Source organism: Lepidochelys kempii, chromosome 11, assembly GCF_965140265.1.
Source record: "Lepidochelys kempii isolate rLepKem1 chromosome 11, rLepKem1.hap2, whole genome shotgun sequence".
NCBI classification, from domain to species: domain Eukaryota; kingdom Metazoa; phylum Chordata; order Testudines; family Cheloniidae; genus Lepidochelys; species Lepidochelys kempii.
Genome location: NC_133266.1, coordinates 50,309,544 through 50,330,982, shown reverse-complemented (window position 1 = coordinate 50,330,982; position 21,439 = coordinate 50,309,544). Strand labels below are relative to the sequence as shown.

At 42.9% G+C, this 21,439-nt stretch overlaps 1 protein-coding gene across 7 annotated transcripts in view; it reads left to right on the top strand.

Annotated features, from left to right (window-relative positions):
* Positions 1-21,439, top strand: part of TFPI (tissue factor pathway inhibitor) — a 112,765-nt gene that overhangs the window by 62,861 nt on the left and 28,465 nt on the right. For 6 of the 7 annotated variants that reach the window (XM_073306125.1, XM_073306128.1, XM_073306122.1 and 3 more), the window contains exons 2-3: positions 7,242-7,360; positions 17,293-17,493. In XM_073306125.1, coding sequence (XP_073162226.1) covers positions 7,246-7,360; positions 17,293-17,493 — 316 coding nt within the window. In that variant the 5' untranslated portion in view covers positions 7,242-7,245. Of the gene's footprint in view, positions 1-7,230; positions 7,361-17,292; positions 17,494-21,439 lie in introns of those variants that run through there. The other variant, XM_073306123.1, reaches the window with a different exon arrangement.

Here is a 21,439-nt window from a genome sequence, read left to right as displayed (position 1 = left end):
TTCACTGACAAATATATATTCTCCACTCACTCTTGAAATAATTGCTGACATAGAATCTGTCTCGCTCTACATATAATATTCCTGGTTTAAAAAATGTACTGACGTAAACCACAAACTGCACTTCAGACTTAACTCAGATACTGAATGTAATATTATATTTCTAGCAGTTCAGGATGTCTTGTACAGAGCTCTTTATTTAAACAATGTGGTGTAGGCCTTTGACCAAATAGTGGATTATAAATGTGATTCACTAAAACTGCTTCTCTAGCTTCAGATAAAAAATACCTTCTCCTAAACTTGGACCACAAACTTACACAAGCAAAGAGAGACACTGGTAAGACAAGTGCATCATAAGATGCATCCACATCCTAAAGACAACGGATGCAGTAGGGAAACCTCAAAGGGCATATTTTGCCACCCTTACTTATGCTGAGTCATATCATAGTAGTCACTGTGGGTAAGGGTGGCAGAATTTGACCCCAAACCAGACCTTTTAGAGTTAGGTACTAAAAGGAATCAGTTGGTTATATTTCTTATTTAACTGATTTTGTGGGTTTGTGTCACTATCTTGATGCTATATTATTTGGTACAAAATCATTTTATTTTATTTTATTTGGACATGTATCATTCTTATGCATCTCATAGAATGACATGGGGAATTACATCCACCCAGAGAAGCATAAGCAAATTTGGGGCAGTTCTCCTAAACTCCTCCTCAGAGTCTGTTTGGTTTTTATTTTTGTTTTTCATGCACTGTGTGAATGTCACTCAAGAAGGAAATGGATCCTTTTCCCTTCTTGGCTGATTAGAACCTGGAGACTGCCTAAGCCGGGGGGGGGTGTGGGGGGCAAACTCTTTGGGCTGAGGGCCACATCTGGGAGGGGAAATTGTAGGGCAGGGGGTTGGAGTGCGGGGTGTGGGAGGGGGTGTGGTATGCAGGAAAGGGCTCAGGGCAAGGGATTGGGGCAGAGGAGGGGTGCGGGGTGTATGAGGGGGCTCGGAAAGGGAGTTGGGGTGCACGAGGGTGCAGCGGGGGCACAGGGCAGAGAGTTGGGGTGCAGGAAGGGTGCAAGGTGCAGGTAGGGGGCTCAGGGCAGGGAGTTGGGGTGCCACCCCGGGAAGTGGCCAGAACCATGTCCCTGCACGGCCCCTGAGGGAGGAGGGGGCACAGGGCTCCGCGCGCTGCCCTTGCCACGCTTCCAGGTACCCCCCCTCCCATTGGCTGCGGTTCCCCATTCATGGCCAATGGGAGCTGCTGGGGTGGGGGCGGTGCCTGGAGGCAAGGGCAACCCATGGAGACCTCTGCTCTCCCTCCCCCAGGGGCTGTGCAGGGACGTGGCGCCGGCCGCTTCTGAGAGCAGCACAGGGCCTGCGGCATCACGGGGAGCAATCCCACGGGCCGGCTCCAAAGCCCTGATGGGCCGGATCCGGCCCGCGGGCCATAGTTTGCCCACCCCTGGCCTAAGCCCTTCGGTGACAGGAGAACACAAAAACTTCCCAAAGGAAGCACATGCTGCTGGCAACTCTTAAATATGTCCTGGTCTAGATCTCAAAAGGCAAGGGTGCCTGGCAGCAAGCATTTCAGCTAACGGTCTCACTTAATATTCTGAGAAAGCAGTGGCCAGGCAACACTTAATAAACAGCCTTTTTTTTTTTTTTTTTTTTTTTAAATTCTAATCATCAACCAGGCCAGGCTGTGGCATGGAAACAGCATTCATCACAGTGTAAGTGGCCATTAATCAGTGATTTCCTGAAGCCACTAAACAGGCCAGATATCAACTGCTGATATCAGCAACATGAATCATGAGCTGCTTCTTTCTTGATAACAGTACCTGGAAGGAATATCTTGAAATGTCTCCACTTTTTTATTTCAGAGCGAGAGCACAAAGGGGAATTGCTGGGCAACCGATCAGTCTCTCCAACAGCCCATAGCTGCAGAGTTCCATAGGCCTTATCCTAGCACCTCTTGTGTTCAATGTTTACTTTTATCAATATAGGGCCAAAAATGTTCTGGATGCCTGACAGACTAAGCACTTCAGTTGCCTCGAAGTGCTTAATCTAATTTTAGACATGATACAATGAGTTGGAGCAGCAAACAGTGAGAATAACGGAATGGAGAACAAAGGTTACAATCATAAGATCACATGGTTATTTAGATCCGTTAACTGAATGTCTTAACAGTCCAATTATATATACATAATATTATATAATATAATATGGGTGTATACATGTATCTATCTACATACAGATATATGTACTCTGAAAAATACCTTATTTTCATAAACCAAGTTTTTATCTGAAAGAATTGAATTGAGGTAAAGAAGGGAGGAAGATGGGAGCGTAGTGCTTGTTATGATATTTAGACCTACTATTCAGTGTGTTCAGTAGGGGACATATAACCAGGAGGTAAGGGTCTGTATAAACAGGAAATAAAGACAGTCTGGAAGCACAGTGTGCTGCTTCTCCATAATATCTGCAGGAAGGGTGTGAGACTGGAGAAGTTGGTAAAACAGGATGGATGAAGAGAAGTGATAGAGCAGAAGCGGACAAAGGCAAGAGGAAGGACTTTGTAACATACAAAGGGTAAAGGGGCAAAACACCTAGCTTGTTTTAAGACTGGGCTTGATAAATTTATGGAGGGGATGGTACGGTGAGATTGCTTACAATGGGCTATGTGGGCCATCCACAACTGCTATTAGCTAGTATCTCAAACAGCTGGAGGCGAGACACTACAGAGGGAGGACACTGAGTTACTACAGAGAATTCTTTCCCAGGCGTCTGGCTGGTGAGTCTTGCCCACATGCTTAGGGTTAGATCACCATATTTGGGTGACTTAGGGTCAGTTAGATGACCATATTTGGGTCAGGAAGGAATTTCCCCCCAGGCCAGATTAGCAGAGACCCTGGGAGGTTCTTCACCTTCCTCTGCACAGGTTACTTGAACTAGAGTAAAGGGTGGATTCTCTGTAACTTGAAGTCTTTAAATCAAGATTAGAGGATTTCAGTAACTCAACCAGAGGTTATGGGCCTACTGCAGGCACAGCCACCAACTTTCCTTGGTGCTGGTGGGTGCTCGTGCCCCCCAGCCCCAACTCCGCCCCCTCCCTGCCCTATTGGACCCCTCCCCAAATCCCTGCTCTGGCCCCGCCTCTTCCCCGAGCGCACCACGTTCCTCCTCCTCCCCCCTCCCTCTCTCCCAGTGTTTGCCCCGTGAAACAGCTGGGAGGGAGGGGGGAGAAGCAGGACGCAGCAGTATACTCAGGGGAGGAGGCGGAGGTGAGCTGGGGCGGGGCGGGAAGCTACCGGTGGGTGCAGAGCACTCACCAATTTTTCCCCATAGGTGCTCCAGCCCCAGAGCACCCACGGAGTCAGCGCCTATGACTACAGGAGTGGGTGGGTGAGGTTCTGTGGCCTGCAATGTGCACAAGGTTAGACTAGATGATTGTAACAGTCCCTTTTGGCCTCAAAGTCTATAAAGGCAAGTCAAAAAGATTAATGCAGATGACAGTGTGAGGTAACACATGCAAGTAAATTCAGCTGGTGGCATTAAAATTAATTAATTGAAAATATTTGGCATCAGAAAGTCAGTCAGTAGTTGTTGGTGAAATTCACAGAATTTCTTTTTGGATAAAGTGCAGGAGATTCTTGTAGCTAACAAGAAATTCCTCTAGCATGGAGGCAGTGGGAGAACTTCCTATGGATCACTCAACTCTGGATGGAATATACTGACCAATGCTACTATTTAGGGACAGGAAGGAAAGAATAATATTTATCTAATGAACAGTTGGAGTTTGGGAAGGTTATAATATTCTTACTTAGTGTCCAACCCTGAAATCCCCTTTCCCCATGGGTGAGCCAATGGAAGCTGAAGTGACTACTTGCATGAGTGACAACTGGGCAGGGAAACCTAGAACGCTACCTTTGTGAAAAGTACCATGGAATCTCTCTTGACAACATGTGGTGAGAACTTTGGTTTCATTGCTGTTTGTATAATTTTTAAGAATTATTTTATTAATTAAAAATCAGTTTGCCTCATCTAAAGACCAATGATTATATCTCGAGCAGAAATTAACCCTTTCCAAATCTGGTTCTAGAAATACAATCTAATCATATGCTGAGGTTTAATACAAAATATCATGTTATCTAACACAACATGGGTTTTGACTTCTTGAAAACTTGCCAAAATATAATATGGATGGATTATTTTAAATGGCAGGGCTGAGAGCTGAAATGAAGTATATGAAACAACCGAAAGGCAAATGTGTTTCTTTGTTTAGTTTGGCAGAAAAATATAATGGAGCCATGAAAGACTTTAACAATGTAGTTTTTCTTCTGCTAAAATAATTACCTCAACCCCAAAATCCCATTTCTTGTAGAAAACATGAATGACGATATACCTCAGCATTACTAGCCACATGAAATATTAAATAAACTTTCAGTGGGAAAAAAACTGTAAAGCCCTACTGGATCCACATTGAATTTTGGATGACTCATGCATTACAAATTACTTCTAATACTCATTGTTTGCTCTGTTTTTTCACTAGATTTTTGTTTTCAGAATTTCATCTCTGCTTTCATTTACATATAAAGGCCACAGATTGGGATTAAACTGAATAAACAGAAGGAAAAATAGCACTTGTAAATTATCAAGGGAGGAATGATAGTCTTCTCTTTAAAGCACTGACCAGGGACTGAATGTCAGGGTTCAGTTTCTGACTGTGTGTGGCCACGGCAAATCAACTAATCTCTATGGCCCAGATCCTCAAAGGTATTTAGGCTCCTAACTTTTGGGGATCTGGGCTCATAGGCCTCTGTTCCCCATCTGCAAAGTGGGGATAATAATTCCCTGCTTCCAAAGGCTGTTGTGAGAATAAATTTTGTTAATATTTGTGGGTTGCTTAGGTACGATAGTGATGAGAACATCTAATTTCCTGGGCAGATAGAAATGATAATTGTAGATTAGAGCTAGTAATGCTTTCATTTTTCTAGTGAACTCAAGTTTGGTCCAGAGTCTGACTCAGACAGAATTCCTCTCATAAATCCATGTTCAAATAGCCAAAGAAAATGACACCTCCCATGTTTCTGATGTAACAGGCACAGCCAGGCAGGACTGAGGTAATAGGCCTGTTCTTCTTCTGTGTCTGAGTTTACAAGAAGGGGGGGGGGGGGCAGGGAAGAGATTGTCAGGTTGGGTGAGAATCCTGCTGGGGCTTAGGTGCAAGTTAAGGAGCTGAGCAACTTGGCAGCATTGGAACATAGGTGGTTTTGCACATGCCAATCAGAGAAAACTTAGATGCCTAAGAGACTTTCCTGGAAGAAATGTAGGCAAGTAGGGAATGTAAGCACCTACAGGATTAGGCAGCATCTGAGTAGGTGTTTTGAGGATATCAGTAGGGTTACCAACCCTCTAGGATTGGCCTGGAGTCTCCAGGAATTAAACATTAATCTTTAATTAAATCTCCAGGAATACATCCAACCAAAATTGGCAACTCTAGATCTCAGTGGTGACTATATGTTGGACCTAGGCACCTAAAGCAGAAGTTAGGCCCCTAAGTCCCATTATGTATCTAGCCCTAAAGCACAACAATGATGTTGACTACCTGTATCTAGGTACTATTAGGTGAGATAATCTCTGGGTGAGGGGCAAGGAGCAAATGTAGTCCTTGCACTTATTTGAGAGTTGCCTGCAATGAAGAAAAGTACATGCTCCATTCTTCTAAAGGGTGGGTTGCAATGGGGATAATCCTCCTGTGCATTGGGGAATTGGTGGGTGCACAATTTTTCTCAGTGATCTCATTGTCCACTTAAAGCGGCAAAGAGTCCTGTGGCACCTTATAGACTAACAGATGTATTGGAGCATAAGCTTTCGTGGGTGAATACCCACTTCATCGGATACATGTAGTGGAAATTTCCAGAGGCAGGTATAAATATACAAGCAAGAATCAGGCTAGGGATAACGAGGTTAGTTCAGTCAGGGAGGATGAGGCCCTCTTCTAGCAGTTGAGGTGTGAACACCAAGGGAGGAGAAACTGCTTTTGTAGTTGGCGAGCCATTCACAGTCTTTGTTTAATCCTGAGCTGATGGTGTCAAATTTGCAAATGAACTGAAGCTCAGCAGTTTCTCTTTGAAGTCTGGTCCTGAAGTTTTTTTGCGGCAGGATGGCTACCTTTAAATCTGCTATTATGTGTCCAGGGAGATTGAAGTGTTCTCCTACAGGTTTTTGTATATTGTCTTTCCTAATATCTGATTTGTGTCCATTTATCCTTTTACGGAGGGACTGTCCAGTTTGGCCGATGTACATAGCAGGGGGGCATTGCTGGCACATGATGGTGTATATTACATTGGTGGACATGCAGGTGAATGAACTGGTGATGGGTGGCTGATCTGGTTAGGTCCTGTGATGGTGTCACTGGATATGTGGGCAGAGTTGGCATCGAGGTTTGTTGCATGGATTGTTTCCTGAGTTAGAGTTACTATGGTGCGGTGTGTAGTTGCTGGTGAGAATATGCTTCAGGTTGGCGGATTGTCTGTGGGCGAGACAGAGACCAACACCTACAAGGTCTTCACCAAACATTCTCAAAACTACGATACCCACATGAGGAAATAAGGAAACAGATCAACAGAGCCAGACTTGTACCCAGAAGCCGCCTGCTACAAGACAAGCCCAAGAAAGAAACCAACAGAACTCCACAGGCCATCACATACAGTCCTCAGCTAAAACCTCTCCAACGCAACATCAATGATCTTCAACCCATCCTGGACAAAGATCCCTCACTTTCACAGGCCTTGGGAGGCAGACCAGTCCAATTTAGTTGATCAAACAAAAATCTTCTTTCAGTTCAACTCCTTAAGTTGGCTTTGGAAACTGAAATGCCGCATCTAAAGAAATCCATGCTCTGGGATCTGATTTAAATTGTGGCTTAAAATAAACATAACTGCTTGGTGACTCTTAATTGTGTTTCTAATCTGCGCTGAGGATGGGATCTCAGAATCAGAGAGCTGCAACCTGATCCCTTGCAGAGCACAGCTGAGAATCTAGGCCTATGTTTTCTTTGCACACACATCTCTCTCTGTTAACATGTATATCTCACATGATCTACAGTGTACTTAGTTATATACTTAAAAGTGTATTATACTGTTCAAAATATTGTGGATCAGGATTTATTTTTTTCATAAGATTTTGAACACCATTATTTCTCAGGAAACTTTATTAAGTATTTATTGTATTTGTATGTTACTCAGAAAGATGAAAGAAATGAAGAGAGGCTGTTTCTTAACTACCTTACTCCTGTTGTTGGGCTATGTCCCATGGCATGTGACTGCAGACTCAGAAAATGGAGAAGAAGACCAGGACATCCCAGGTAAGAGTTTACAAGTTTAACCCTTTTGCTATCTGAAAATTGCAAGAAGCAAGAATCATGGACCTTAACCTTCACCACTGAAATCCAGTGGGGCTTTCCTATTGAACTCAGTGTAAGCAGAACTGGACCTTATCTGAGCAAAGAACAGTCCTAAATAATGTATTGAACTGTAGCCCTTGCAGTGAGATACCAAGAAACTGGCATAAAAATGGACAGATCTTATGAAGTTGTGTGTGTGTGTGTGTGTGTGTGTGTGTGTGTGTGTATAAACCAGTTGTGAAGCTCTTTCCAAGCTAAGGCTTCTGGACTGTCTCCCAACCCTTTTGAAACCCTACAATTCCAAACAAAACCCATGCCAGCTGCTAACATCACTCCGTAAGAGCTATAATGTGAATGTGTCCTATGAAATTGGGCAGGGAGTAAGGATTGTTCCTTGTGTGTTTGGGGAATAGGTGGAATCATAGCTGTACTCTCCACATGTACCAGGGGAAGGACTATGATGAGTCTGGTAGTGGGTGGGGATACACCACTCTCCTTCCCTCCATAAAACAGGAGCTAATGGAATCGCTCTTCTCTTCCAGAGTTGTTCCTCTGATGGTGCAATTAAAGACTGCCCCTTACCCAGGCACACCCGTTTTTTTTTCCAGGCATGCCCATTTTCAATACACAGTTACTACATGTGCACAGGCAAGTGTATTAACTGCATGTGACATTAGCTTCATGTGCAAAACTAAGTAAGAGGGCACGCTTTAAAAATTTTGGTGAAGTTTTCAAAACATAATAGGTCTTTTTCTCTAAGCCATTCAGAACACAGTATGACAACATCAACACAAGGCAAATACTGGCCTATGCTGACATGGCAGTAATGGGCATATACACACATCTGTAAGTAGGCATTCAGACCTAATTCTCAACAGGTTGGGCCCAACCCAGAATGATGGAAAGAGTAGCGGACAGTTGGTTCAAGGCTGTTTAGGGGACTAGAAGCTCTCTTAAATGAACTTCCATCCAGGTGGGCCTCTTTGCATCCTGCCTCTCTTCCATGGGAAGAGAGAGAAGCAGGATCTTGACCCTCAAATTGTTGAGTCCTTCAAAGAACATAGCGTATGGGGGTCTTAATAAATGCTTTCTCTGCCTCTCTCCGAGTTACCCTGGTAGCTTGATACCTCACTCAGCTGGCAGCTCAAATTTAGAGAGATTCATAGATACTAAGGTCAGAAGGGACCATTATGATCATCCAGTCTGACCTCCTGCACAACACAGGCCACAGAATCTCACCCACCCACTCCTGCGAAAAACCTCTCACCTATGTCTGAGCTATTGAAGTCCTCAAATCATGGTTTAAAGACTTCAAGGAGCAGAGAATCCTCCAACAGGGTGTCCAGTTTAAAGGAAGCTTGTATGTATCAACCAGAGACACCAATGCCTCTTCTCCCCCCCCCGTCCCCAGTCCATAACCACAGAGCAGGGAAAACATTTAGTACACAGTATCTCATAGATAATATCCCTAAAGACTAGTGGGAATGGAGTCTGAGAACAGGAGGTGGCAGCCACTGAGTGACTGGGAGGATATCAGAATAGGATTAGCACTCTATAGACTCGGGATGGGCTTCATAGCTGTAGCATCAGGGAGGGAGTATCTGGCCCAGGATGAACAGTCATCACCCTCACCAATGTTCATGAGATAAAAATATTAATTCTGCATAGTCATCAGCTACAATAGAAATATAGTCAGTGTAGTAGGATTTTATTCCATTCAGTGTCACCAAATTTGAAAATAACATCCTAGCTCTGCACCAAATAAATTTCCTCCTTTCATAATCAGGTTGGATCATTCTGGAACAATTTGCCCTTACGTTTACCTCTCAGCCTTGATGCCCATAAATAAACTCCTTTTTTTTCAAAAGTTGACATGACCTTGCATAGCATGCATCCTTCCTATACTGTACAGAACAAACATTTTCTTTTGACAAACTCATCGCTTCCTAGTAACTTCTGAAATTCTTGTTTCTTGTTACAATTTCAACAGCCTTGATAAATTGTTGCACAGACCATTTCAATTTCTAGTTCAGTTATTAAACTAAAAAGCCTAGCAGACTAATCTTCACAATCTTTTTGGGGATGGGGGAGGGGGCAGGAGTCATGAACAACAAAGCACAGTGCTTACAGAGTACTACTTGTTTTTGCTTTTAAGCACAAAGGAAAACTCAAACCCCTTCTCAAGCCTGTGATTCTTTCACAACCAATAACTTGAGAACCAGTCGTGAACTCGAATTCCAACATCTTGGATCAAGATTCCAAATCAAACAAATGTTAGTCTTTGAGATATGAAACCAAGTCCTCCTCTTGCATCTATTAAGGACTCCATAGCACTTTTAGCAAAAGGAGGGCTGTTGTCTCACGTTCTCATCAAATTCCTATTCTGTAATTAGGTTTTTCCTACCTACAATTCCTCCTGCAATTTTTCTTAGATGTGGAGTGAAATCTTGGTCCCATTGTAGTCAATAGCAAAGCTCTTATTGACTTCATTCAGGGCAGAATTTCACTTATGGTGTTTACTTCCTGTCCTAAGCAGTTGTAGAGTGGTGCTGAATGCTGCTAAACAGCTCCCACGTCACTCCAGAAATCCACCGTAGGTTCTATTTCTGTGGTGCATAAAGTGGTTCTTAAACCCAAAGAATGTGTAAAATCATGCTCTGGGATCCTTTTGAATAAGAGAGCCTATATCAAAACCTCCATGTTTAAATTACGGCAGTTTGAAAACTGTAAGCTCAGCAGGATAGAGAGTGTTTCAATATGTTCCGCATGGTGCTGAGAACAGTGTCAGTGCTCAACTAATAAATAATTACAAGAATAAGGGTATCAAAAAGTTACAGAAAATGCCAACCTGTTACATAACTGTTTCTACATTGCGAAAAGTGTCCCATGATACCCCTTGTGGCTGCTTGCCCTTTATTTGATCTGAAGTTTAAAACGAATGAGTCACTACTCCTCAAATGTGCTTTTTATTATGATGTGAAAGTTTATCAAGAATTAATGTGACAGTCTGAGGATTCAGATATACTGGTAGGAAAAGCTCTTAGCAGTGTGTGGGTGGCCAGTCCTCAAATGAAACTGACAGAGCGAGTGAAACAGAAACCCCTTTTTCATCAATGACAAGCTGCTTAGTGTTGATAATACTATCAAAGAAAAAAGGCATTTATGAGAGAGCTTATAATGACGACAGCATATCTTTACTGATAAGAATAACTCACAAAAGGTGCCTGGCGTGGAGCGAAATAAGTAACCTCAGCAAACAAAAGAGAAAGCACGACACACACAAGCTCTGAAATATTCCTGTGTGAAGTCTTTCTATGGTGGATGACTGGATCCCTCAGTTTTATTTTCAAAGCTGAGTTAAAGTGTAGTTCTGTTCTGAAAAGTGAGTTGGTAACAATGTCATTGTGGATCCTATATTTATTGTCTCCATGATTTCGGTATTGAGTCTATTAATTTGATAAGCAGAGGATGGTTGTTTATTTTTTTAGAACCATTAGCCCTGAATAGTCAACTCAAGATCTAAAAGTCAAGCTGGGCTCTTTGGGGATGTCTACCCAGAAAAAAAAAGTGCCGTTTTCAACTGTGTTGACCAAGCATTGTCAATATTTCCTGTCTGTTCACATAAACCTGGGTTATACATGCCACAAGCTACAACATGACCTACTAACAGAATTATATAGATGTTATATTAGGCCTCTGACATACCACTCTGATGAAACTGTTAATAAATACAGACTTTTTAAATGGTAGCCACTGTACATGGACCCTATGCCCAAAAGCTCAGCGGTAAGCATTCTTAAAACAATGTTTCTGAGAAATTGGATCAAATTCTGATCTCTAGTGTATCAAACAGAATATTCCTGGGTTGTGGGTATATATACCTCTGGGATGACTTTACAGACTTTCCTTCTGAAACTCTATTGGGCTGGCATATTATATGGATGCCTAATTTATTTTCTTCCTAAAATTAGTCCTCAGGGAAAGATGATTCTTTTGAAATTTCATCAGCCTTCACTAAGGTGTGAATTCTAGGTACACCACCAGAATGTAGGGAACAAAATGCAGCAAAATCAGTGTAGTTCCACAGTGAAGGGAACGGAAGACTATGTATGGAGGCGGATCTGCAACACCAGTAATCAACAGAGCGGTGCTAGGCACATGCCTGTTCCTGTAAGTGTGCCTATACAGATCCACCAGCCAAACTCTCATCCATTTTAGAACTCTTCATTATTGCAAGGAAAATAAAGCTAATTCCAAATCAACTAAAAGAGATGAGAGCTGCCAAGTTTAAAGCAATGAGAAACAGCTCTATTAATTCTCCAGAGACTGGTGGGATGGTTCCAATCTTCTGAATCCCACAGAAAACCCTTTTTCATACAGTTTATTTACTTGGCCTTTGTACAAAAAGGGAGAATTTGGCCTTTTGTGGCTTCAATGGTGCACATTTTCTTGAGTCTCTGCTTGAGGATGTATATTGATACTACAATTCTTAAGAAAATAAATGTGTCCACACCTTGAGACAGTGTAGAACCTGGCACATACAATATGCACATTTGCAGTCCTACAACGTTACAACAGTGGTTCCAGTGTCATTCCCATTGTAAACAAAGGAAAGGCTTTGGGAAGTAAGTAACACAATAATTTGTTTCTGTGGCTTTGATTGGAAAATAGCTAGTTGCTGAGACAGATGATTCTTCTCATTCATTGAGCAGCAAACCTCCTCTTAGGTAGTAATTTTTTCATCCTCATCATAGGGTTCTATGATTAAATTTACATGCTCGTTCTGCCTTATAATTTGGCTTAATAAGATGGAGACAGTATCATATGGCATAGATGTGGCAATGTGTAGGATGCTAATGTGTTGATGTTAGCTATGTGTCTGGACTTCTTGAGGCTGGGAAGCACAAAAGATTTTCATAGCCTCTTTTCATGCCCCACTGACCTAGATTGATTTGGGCCAGTGACCCAGTTTATTTTAGAGGCTTGAATTTTCATGTGTATTCCGAGAAGAAAGGATCACTAACACTTTGATATGATACCCGCTATCTAAGGATCTCAGCACACATTTCAACCAGTATGAACTGACCCCCACAACACCTGTTTGAGGTAGGTAAATAACTGGACCTGGATGGAAACTGGGAATCCCATTTTGTGGGAAGTTCCAAAATTTCAACAACAAAAAAATTGGTTGCAGAATAGAATCAAAAATGAAACTGAGACATTTCCTATGGCATGGGAATTCCAAAATTGCCTTTTCAAAAGGACTAAATGACAGAGCTGAATGAGGAACTGGAGCTCTCTGGGCTTCTCGGCTGCCCCGTAGCCAGGATGTTTGGAAGCCCTGACTGTGAGGTGGCCCACCTGGCAGAGACCTGGAAATCCCTGGAACCCTGACTCTTCAGCAGCCCCCCTGGCCTGCTGCTTGGACCTGGGAAGCCTAGGAGACCAAGCTGCCTAGGAGCCACAGACCTGTGAGGTCAGGCAAGTTGGCAGCAAACCAGACATATTTGCATCAGAAATCTGCCTGACAAGCACGGTTCCATTTAAAACCTACCTAGTTCCATCAGAATTTTGACAGAATCATTCCTATGGAAGGTGCAGATTTCAGTGAATCAGCATTTTATGATGGAAAAACCTGTAAATATCTTATAGATGAGGAAACTGAGCTACAGACCATTAGCAACAATTTTCAAATGGAAGCGACTAAAATTAGGCACTTAGATCCAGATTTTGTTGCCTAGCTACCTGTTTTAGGAACATAAAATCTGACTGTGTCCTTTACAATCTCTCATGTTCTCATAATAGAAGACATTAATTGTTAAAAGAAAAGGAGTGCTTGTGGCACCTTAGAGACTAACCAATTTATTAGAGCATAAGCTTTCGTGAGCTACAGCTCACTTCATCAGATGCATATCGTGGAAACTGCAGCAGACTTTATATATACACAGAGAATATGAAACAATACCTCCTCCCACCCCACTGTCCTGCTGGTAATAGCTTATCTAAAGTGATCATCAGGTGGGCCATTTCCAGCACAAATCCAGGTTTTCTCACCCTCCACCCCCCCCACACAAATTCACTCTCCTGCTGGTGATAGCCCATCCAAAGTGACAACTCTTTACACAATGTGCATGACAATCAAGTTGGGCTATTTCCTGCACAAATCCAGGTTTTCTCACATCCCCCCCACCCCCATACACACACAAACTCACTCTCCTGCTGGTAATAGCTCATCCAAACTGACCACTCTTCAAGTTTAAATCCAAGTTAAACCAGAACATCTGGGGAGGGGGGTAGGAAAAAACAAGAGGAAACAGGCTACCTTGCATAATGACTTAGCCACTCCCCGTCTCTATTTAAGCCTAAATTAATAGTATCCAATTTGCAAATGAATTCCAATTCAGCAGTTTCTCGCTGGAGTCTGGATTTGAAGTTCTTTTGTTTTAAGATAGCGACCTTCATGTCTGTGATTGCGTGACCAGAGAGATTGAAGTGTTCTCCGACTGGTTTATGAATGTTATAATTCTTGACATCTGATTTGTGTCCATTTATTCTTTTACGTAGAGACTGTCCAGTTTGACCAATGTACATGGCAGAGGGGCATTGCTGGCACATGATGGCATATATCACATTGGTGGATGTGCAGGTGAACGAGCCTCTGATAGTGTGGCTGATGTTATTAGGCCCTGTGATGGTGTCCCCTGAATAGATATGTGGGCACAATTGGCAACGGGCTTTGTTGCAAGGATAAGTTCCTGGGTTAGTGGTTCTGTTGTGTGGTATGTGGTTGTTGGTGAGTATTTGCTTCAGGTTGCGGGGCTGTCTGTAGGCAAGGACTGGCCTGTCTCCCAAGATTTGTGAGAGTGTTGGGTCATCCTTTAGGATAGGTTGTAGATCCTTAATAATGCGTTGGAGGGGTTTTAGTTGGGGGCTGAAGGTGACGGCTAGTGGCGTTCTGTACAGACTAACACGGCTGTTACTCTGAAACCTGTCATTAATTGTTAAAGGGTTCATTTAAAGGCCATGAAGTTATGATAGTAGTAGTAGTGGAAATTAGCCCTCTCCCTGCAATTTATATAGTTCCATTTAAGTGAATAGAGTCTTGGGTAGTGTAAATCAGCATAAATCTGGCCTTTGGGGGTTTTTTTAATTAGGCTATTTTTGAAAATTAAAAAATAAATATCAGAGAATGGGCACAGTTTGGCCAACAGCAATGCAGAGTTTTTACCATCGTGTCTTTAGCCTGACTTGGAGGGACCAGAAGTGCTTGGAGCTGGTCACTGTCTTGGAGGGACTGGAGGGACCAGACCGCATTAGCTTCTTAACTGAGACTGGGTACTCAGATTCCACTTAGTGTCAGTTGTGATGTGATGTCGGTTCTTGTCCCCTTTCTCTCTCGCCTTGTCCCTGGGCCATTGCATGGGAATCCTTGTGGGCAGTCTTAAGAGCGCTCAATGCTTTAATTGGCATAAGGAGAATAACCTACCCCTGACTCTGACTAATTTTGGTGAGGAAAATCTTTCACTACCATATTCTATTTTGTGTTTGTTCTATGGGTAAGTAGAAGGCTTCAGTTTGAAGTGCTGTCAATCTGGCTTTCGATAAAAACACACGCATACACCTCTAAAACTTTTACAACCCTAGGAGGGAAAAAAGGGTGCACAGTATAATGTAAACAGTGAAAGAGCTTCATCCACAGGGGTACTTAACTCGGTCTTCAACTACAGTGCTGTCTTAACATCCCCATACAATCTCAGCAGTACAGTCTAGCTAACAAGAGGTCTACTATAGTTAATATGTCAATATGTTAATACTATCAAGCTATTGCATATTAAAACATAGATTTCAGCTTTTCAACTCAAGTCAATTTACTTTAATCTAAATATTCTAAAGTTGTGTACACCTTAATAATTTTACAGATCTACTTCTTAATAAAGTTAAAAAATAGGAGTGCTTGTGCAGTCCTATGAGTTGCAATGAATAGGTTTATGACTTAGTAGTGTGTGTTATTTAATAGAATGGTGCTGCCCTCTGGAGTACCATTCTGGTTTTGTTTGTTCAAAGGCTGCCTTCTATTTCAGTGCCGGGGTTTCCTACTCATTCTAGCCCATTTCCAGCAGCATTTGTCTGGTGTATGGCGTCATCTTAATTATTTAATAGCATTAACATCTAAGAGATCTAAACAGAAACAACTACAAAGGCTCAACTGTGCCCAATATTTTTTGGGTGGAAGATAAGAGGGGGAGAATGGGAGGAGCCCTCTCCCTACCTCGCACCCTCTGCACGAGGGCTGGTTGCTGTCCATTGGGTGACTTCGGTACTGCTCTCTGCTAGTGCCCTGTGAGTGCTAGTTACCTGGAAGGAGGGTTGGAGAGCAGATTTGAGTTCACCAGGCATTGAACGAAGCACACACTTCACTCTTTCACAGAAACCAGAATTCTTCCTGCAGGTCCCAAGAAGTGCACAGTATAGCAGCTGCTCTTTCACTTTTGCGTCAATAGCTGAGGAGAAATTTTGGCTAAGTCCCATTGCAGTGCAGTAAAAAAAAAACCCTCACTTTTTTAAGCTCCAGTCTAGCCCCAAATGTCTACCTTCTCTGAGTGGCAGGTATTTTTTTCACTCAAATGGCAGGAAGTTCTATTTTACCTAGAGCAAAAAAAGGGTTGTTAAATCTAAGGGTCATCTAAAGGGAAGTAGGTGGTTTAAATAGAGTGGGTCAGAAAATGGATTTTCTATTCTGAACAAAAAAGGTACGATTTTAATTTATTTTCCAATTGAGATTAAAAGACACCCCCCCACACACACACCAACATTAAAAAAAATGCAAAACAAAATTCCAAAATGATTTTAATTTTGGGTCAATTGAAATAATTTTTTATTTTGATCATTTTTCTTTCTTTTTACTTTAGTGTGTAATATAAAGTAAATTTCAAAAGAAAAAGTCAAAGGAACACCATTGAAACTTACCATTTAGAAAATAGTGAAACAACCTTTTGTGACATTTTCAGAATAGCTTTTCCAGTTGTGTTCAAAAGAGAATTTCACCAAAATCTGTATAATTTGACAAAAAAAATTGGTTCAATCAAAAAAAAGTTTTGATCGAAAACTGTTTTGATGACAGTTTTTCAACTGTCTAGTTGTAGATGTTTAGTCTGAAACCTGTATGCAGATGATAACACAAGAACTAGGGATCATCCAATGAAATTAGTAGGCAGCAGGTTTAAAACAAACAAAAGGAAGTACTTATTCACACAACCCACAGTCAACCTGTGGAACTCATTGCTAGGGATGTCATGAAGGCCAAAATTATAATGGGGTTCAAAAAAGAACTAGATAAATTCATGGAGGATAGGTCCATCAATAGTTATTAGCCAGGATGATCAGAGATGCAATCCCATGCTCTGAGCGTCCCTAGCTTCTGTTTGCCAGAAGCTAGGAGGGATGACAGCAGATGGATGACTCACTAATTGCCCTGGTCTGTTCATTCCCTCTGAAATATCTTGTACTAGCCACTGTCAGAAGACAGGTGCTGAGCTAGATGAACCATTGGTCTGACCCAGTGTGGCCCTTCTTATGTTCTAAAATTTGAGCTGTTTTGATAGGATATAGAAATCCTTCAGCAATCAGAGTTCCACTCCCAGAACTGGGGTTCCGATACATTATTTTTTATAATCATATATTAAAACTGTACAAAACATCAAGGGCTAAACATTGTGCCATGCCTTTCAAAGAGTGCAAGGGCAAGGGGGCAGAGTAAAGGTAAAATGGTCTTGGGGTCAGATCTGTAATCTGGGCCAGAGTTTAAATCTCTAAACCCCTTAAAGATATACCTAAATTCCCAAACTAACTGCACAACATTGAGTGTCATACGACCTTTCTCCCCACCATCATAGGTGCTGCTTTACCACCTCTCAAGCTACGAAATTCAATCTGTGCTTTGAAGGCGGATGGCGGTGAATGTAAAGCAATATATACAAGGTATTACTTCAACATTCAAACCCGCCAATGTGAGATGTTTGAATACGGTGGATGCCATGGCAATGAGAACAACTTCATAACACTAGAAGAATGCCAGGAGATGTGCGTGGTATCAGGTCAGTATCCTTTCTCCTGTCCTCCTGCACATTCTTTATATTCGTCTGGTGTCTTATATCTAGACTGTGAGCTCTTAGGGGCAGAGACCATCTCTTGTTTATGTTTCCCAGAACCATGGGGCCTCCTGCCTGTCGGGGCTATCTCAATAATAATACTAATCACAATAATACTGTTATAACTGGAGGGGTCACCAGATGCTGCTGCTACATAGTCATCCAAATTCTTTTTTGAGGCGTATGTCTCTAGGTGTGGTGTCCCGGGGTGAGAGTACAGCTCAGCGGACGGACCCAAGCTAGCTTTAATCTAGCTAAACTCTGGTCCGGGAGCAGTGAAGCTGCAGCATTGGTACATGTGGGCTAGCACCAGGAGCAGTTATCCAGGGTTCCAGGTGGGTTCATACAGTGCGCCCTGCCACAATGGCACTGCTCTGGGACCGGAGAGAGCTTGAATAAAGCTAGTTTAAGTAGGCCTAGTCAAGCTGTAATTATACCCCGTGATTACAGTGTAGACGCACTCTAATTAGTAAAAAGAAAAGGAGTACTTGTGGCACCTTAGAGACTAACCAATTTATTTGAGCATAAGCTTTCGTGAGCTACAGCTCACTTCATCGGATGCATACCGTGGAAACTGCAGCAGACTTTATATATACACAGAGAATATGAAACAATACCTCCTCCCACCCCACTGTCCTGCTGGTAATAGCTTATCTAAAGTGATCATCAGGTGGGCCATTTCCAGCACAAATCCAGGTTTTCTCACCCTCCCCCCCCCCACACACAAATTCACTCTCCTGCTGGTGATAGCCCATCCAAAGTGACAACTCTTTACACAATGTGCATGACAATCAAGTTGGGCTATTTCCTGCACAAATCCAGGTTTTCTCACATCCCCCCACCCCCATACACACACAAACTCACTCTCCTGCTGGTAATAGCTCATCCTTGCAGGAAATAGCCCAACTTGATTGTCATGCACATTGTGTAAAGAGTTGTCACTTTGGATGGGCTATCACCAGCAGGAGAGTGAATTTGTGTGGGGGGGGTGGAGGGTGAGAAAACCTGGATTTGTGCTGGAAATGGCCCACCTGATGATCACTTTAGATAAGCTATTACCAGCAGGACAGTGGGGTGGGAGGAGGTATTGTTTCATATTCTCTGTGTATATATAAAGTCTGCTGCAGTTTCCACGGTATGCATCCGATGAAGTGAGCTGTAGCTCACGAAAGCTTATGCTCAAATAAATTGGTTAGTCTCTAAGGTGCCACAAGTACTCCTTTTCTTTTTGCGAATACAGACTAACACGGCTGTTACTCTGAACTCTAATTAGTGTGAGCAAATCTTCTGTCTTGGGAAGACATGGTGTGAAGGTTTTTTATGCAAGGTTCTGGGTAAGGGTAGCTGTGTAAAATCAATTCTTGAGGCAGACGCTGCTGAAGGAAGGGATTGTCTACATGCTGATAAACCCCTCTGTTCCGGGACCGGTGTAAATAAGGTTATTCTTAAAATAACCCAGACTTACATCCCCAGCTTCTCCTACACTGAGAAGACAATCTGCAAGACCTCAGACATTTGCTACAGCTGCTTGGCAAATGGGGCAGAAATAATCATTAATACTGCTCACTAGTAATATCCTTAATCATTGTTTCTCTGTAATGCCTGTAATTGCTCAGTTTTACAGTCCGAATGAGGCTTCATCAGCTAACTGGTAGAAACAAAGTAATAGGGTGCATACCAAGATATACTGTTAAGATGCCAAATGTGCAGTTATGCTGTCATTCTGGATGAAATGTGTGTAGTGTTTACTCTGCTATTGAAATGGGTGGGAAATTGAATGGCTTGATAATTTTTTTGTAAGAACTGAACACCTAAACCTCCTGCTCACTTCCAAAGGGCCTGTAGGTGTGCCACACCTTTAAAAATTACACCTTAAGTTCAACATAATTAGGAAAACTCCTCATACAGCATATTAAAATCTCATATCAATCACAGAAGTCATTTTGATGTGATGGTGGTATATCCCCTATTTCCTTGTTTATCTCTCATAGATGTCAGCAATTTGTGGTTGGGAAGTATCGCTTTGTCTGAACTTGATACTAAACTGAATATTGTGTAAGGAGGATCTACTACAGTTTCATACAAATGATGTATGAATCCATTAAGATTAAAGGATTCATCTAATCCTGTGTCCTTAACAGAAATCGACTTTTAGTCACAAACCCTCTGTTGCCCAATTGCAAAATATGGCATTAAATAGTAATGGGCCCAGGAAACCCACTGACATAAGGGATTAAGTCATTCCTAGGCTGAGAACTGCACAGACCGTTTGAGATAGATTCATAACTAAGCTGTCTTGTCTTTCTGTGAAACAATCTGAGGGCCCTTCTGATAGGTTTCTGTGCAAACGTCAGTAAGTGTCATTTTGTTTGTCCTCACCATGTTCAAAGCATGCCCCTGTAACAGGCCTCCTCATATCTCTGGAAATATGCTGATGTAGTCTAGGCATCAGGCCAGAATTGCAGGATAAAAACTGACCTCCTGGGAATAGTATGTGTCACCTTTATGCTTGGCAAAAAAAATTATCTCATAAAAAAAATACTTAATTCTGGAAAATCATTTAGAAACTAGTTCACAATAAGAATTCAAAAGACCCTTTTCTGCTGTTCTGACCCAGAGATGCTGCAGCTTTAAGAAGACGCAGTTCACAGCATTGTGCTGTGTCTGTGTTACATGCTAGATGCAAAGGGCAATCTGTTTTCTTCTCCATCACCAGTCATGTCTATTAATTCGGAGTCTGTCACTAAGGCCTGACCCAAAGCCCAGTGAAGTCAATGGGAGTCTTTCTCTTGATTTCTGTGGGCCCTAGATGACATCCTAAATGTGTCTGTGTCCATATAAAAGCTGCCAAGAGCTGGGGTGGGCAAACTATAGCCCGGGAGCTGCATCTGGCCCTTCAGATATTTTATTCTGGCCCTCAAGCACCTGCTGGGGAGTAGGGTCCAGGGCTTGCCCCGCTCCGGTGCTCCAGTAGGGGAGTGGGATCAGGGAACCGCGGCTAATGGGAGCTGCAGGAGCAGCGCCTCTGGATGGGGCAGCGAGCGGAGCTGCGGGGCAGTGAGCGGAGCTGCCTGGCCGCGCCTCCGTTTAGGAGCCGGAGGCTGGACATGCCACTGCTTCTGGGAACTGCTTGAGGTAAGTGCCGCTCGGAGCCTGCACCCCGACCCCCTCCCACGCCCCAACCTCCTGCCCCAGATCTGATCCCCCTCCTGCCATCTGAACCCCTCGGTCCCAGCCCAGAGCACCCTTCTGCACCCCAAACCCTCATTCCCAGAGCCCACACCCCCAGCTGGAACCCTTACTCCCCCAGACCCCAACCCTGTGCCCCAGCCCGGAGCCCCTTCCTGCACACTGAACTCCTCATTTCTGAACCCACCACAGAGCCCGCACCCCCAGCCGGAGCCCTCACACCCTCCCACACCCCAACCCCCAATTATGTGAGCATTCATGGCTCGCCATACTATTTCCATACCCAGATGTGGCCCTCAGTCAAAAAAGTTTGCCCACCCTGGCTAAGAGCCATGTCACTAGCCCAATCCCAAACAGCTTCTTAATGTGCCTATTTTCCCTCTAAGTGTAGAATGATGAGAGGGGAGAACAGATAAGAGAGCAGGTGTGCAGGTCACCTCAAGGGCTAAAATGTTTCTTGCTGATACTTAGCACTTACTGTATAGAGTGCTTCTCCTCATAGTTTGCGAACATTAACTAATCCTCCCAGGAACTAGGTACCATAAATAAATATTCTATTACCTCTTTATTACAGGTAGGGAAATAAAGGTAGAGAGTTTAACACTTAGTCACCTCCATAGAATGAATTTGGGTCAAAGCCAGGATTACAGATGAGGGATTGTTGTTTCAAAAGTAACAAGGTATATTGCTTCCTTAATGAATA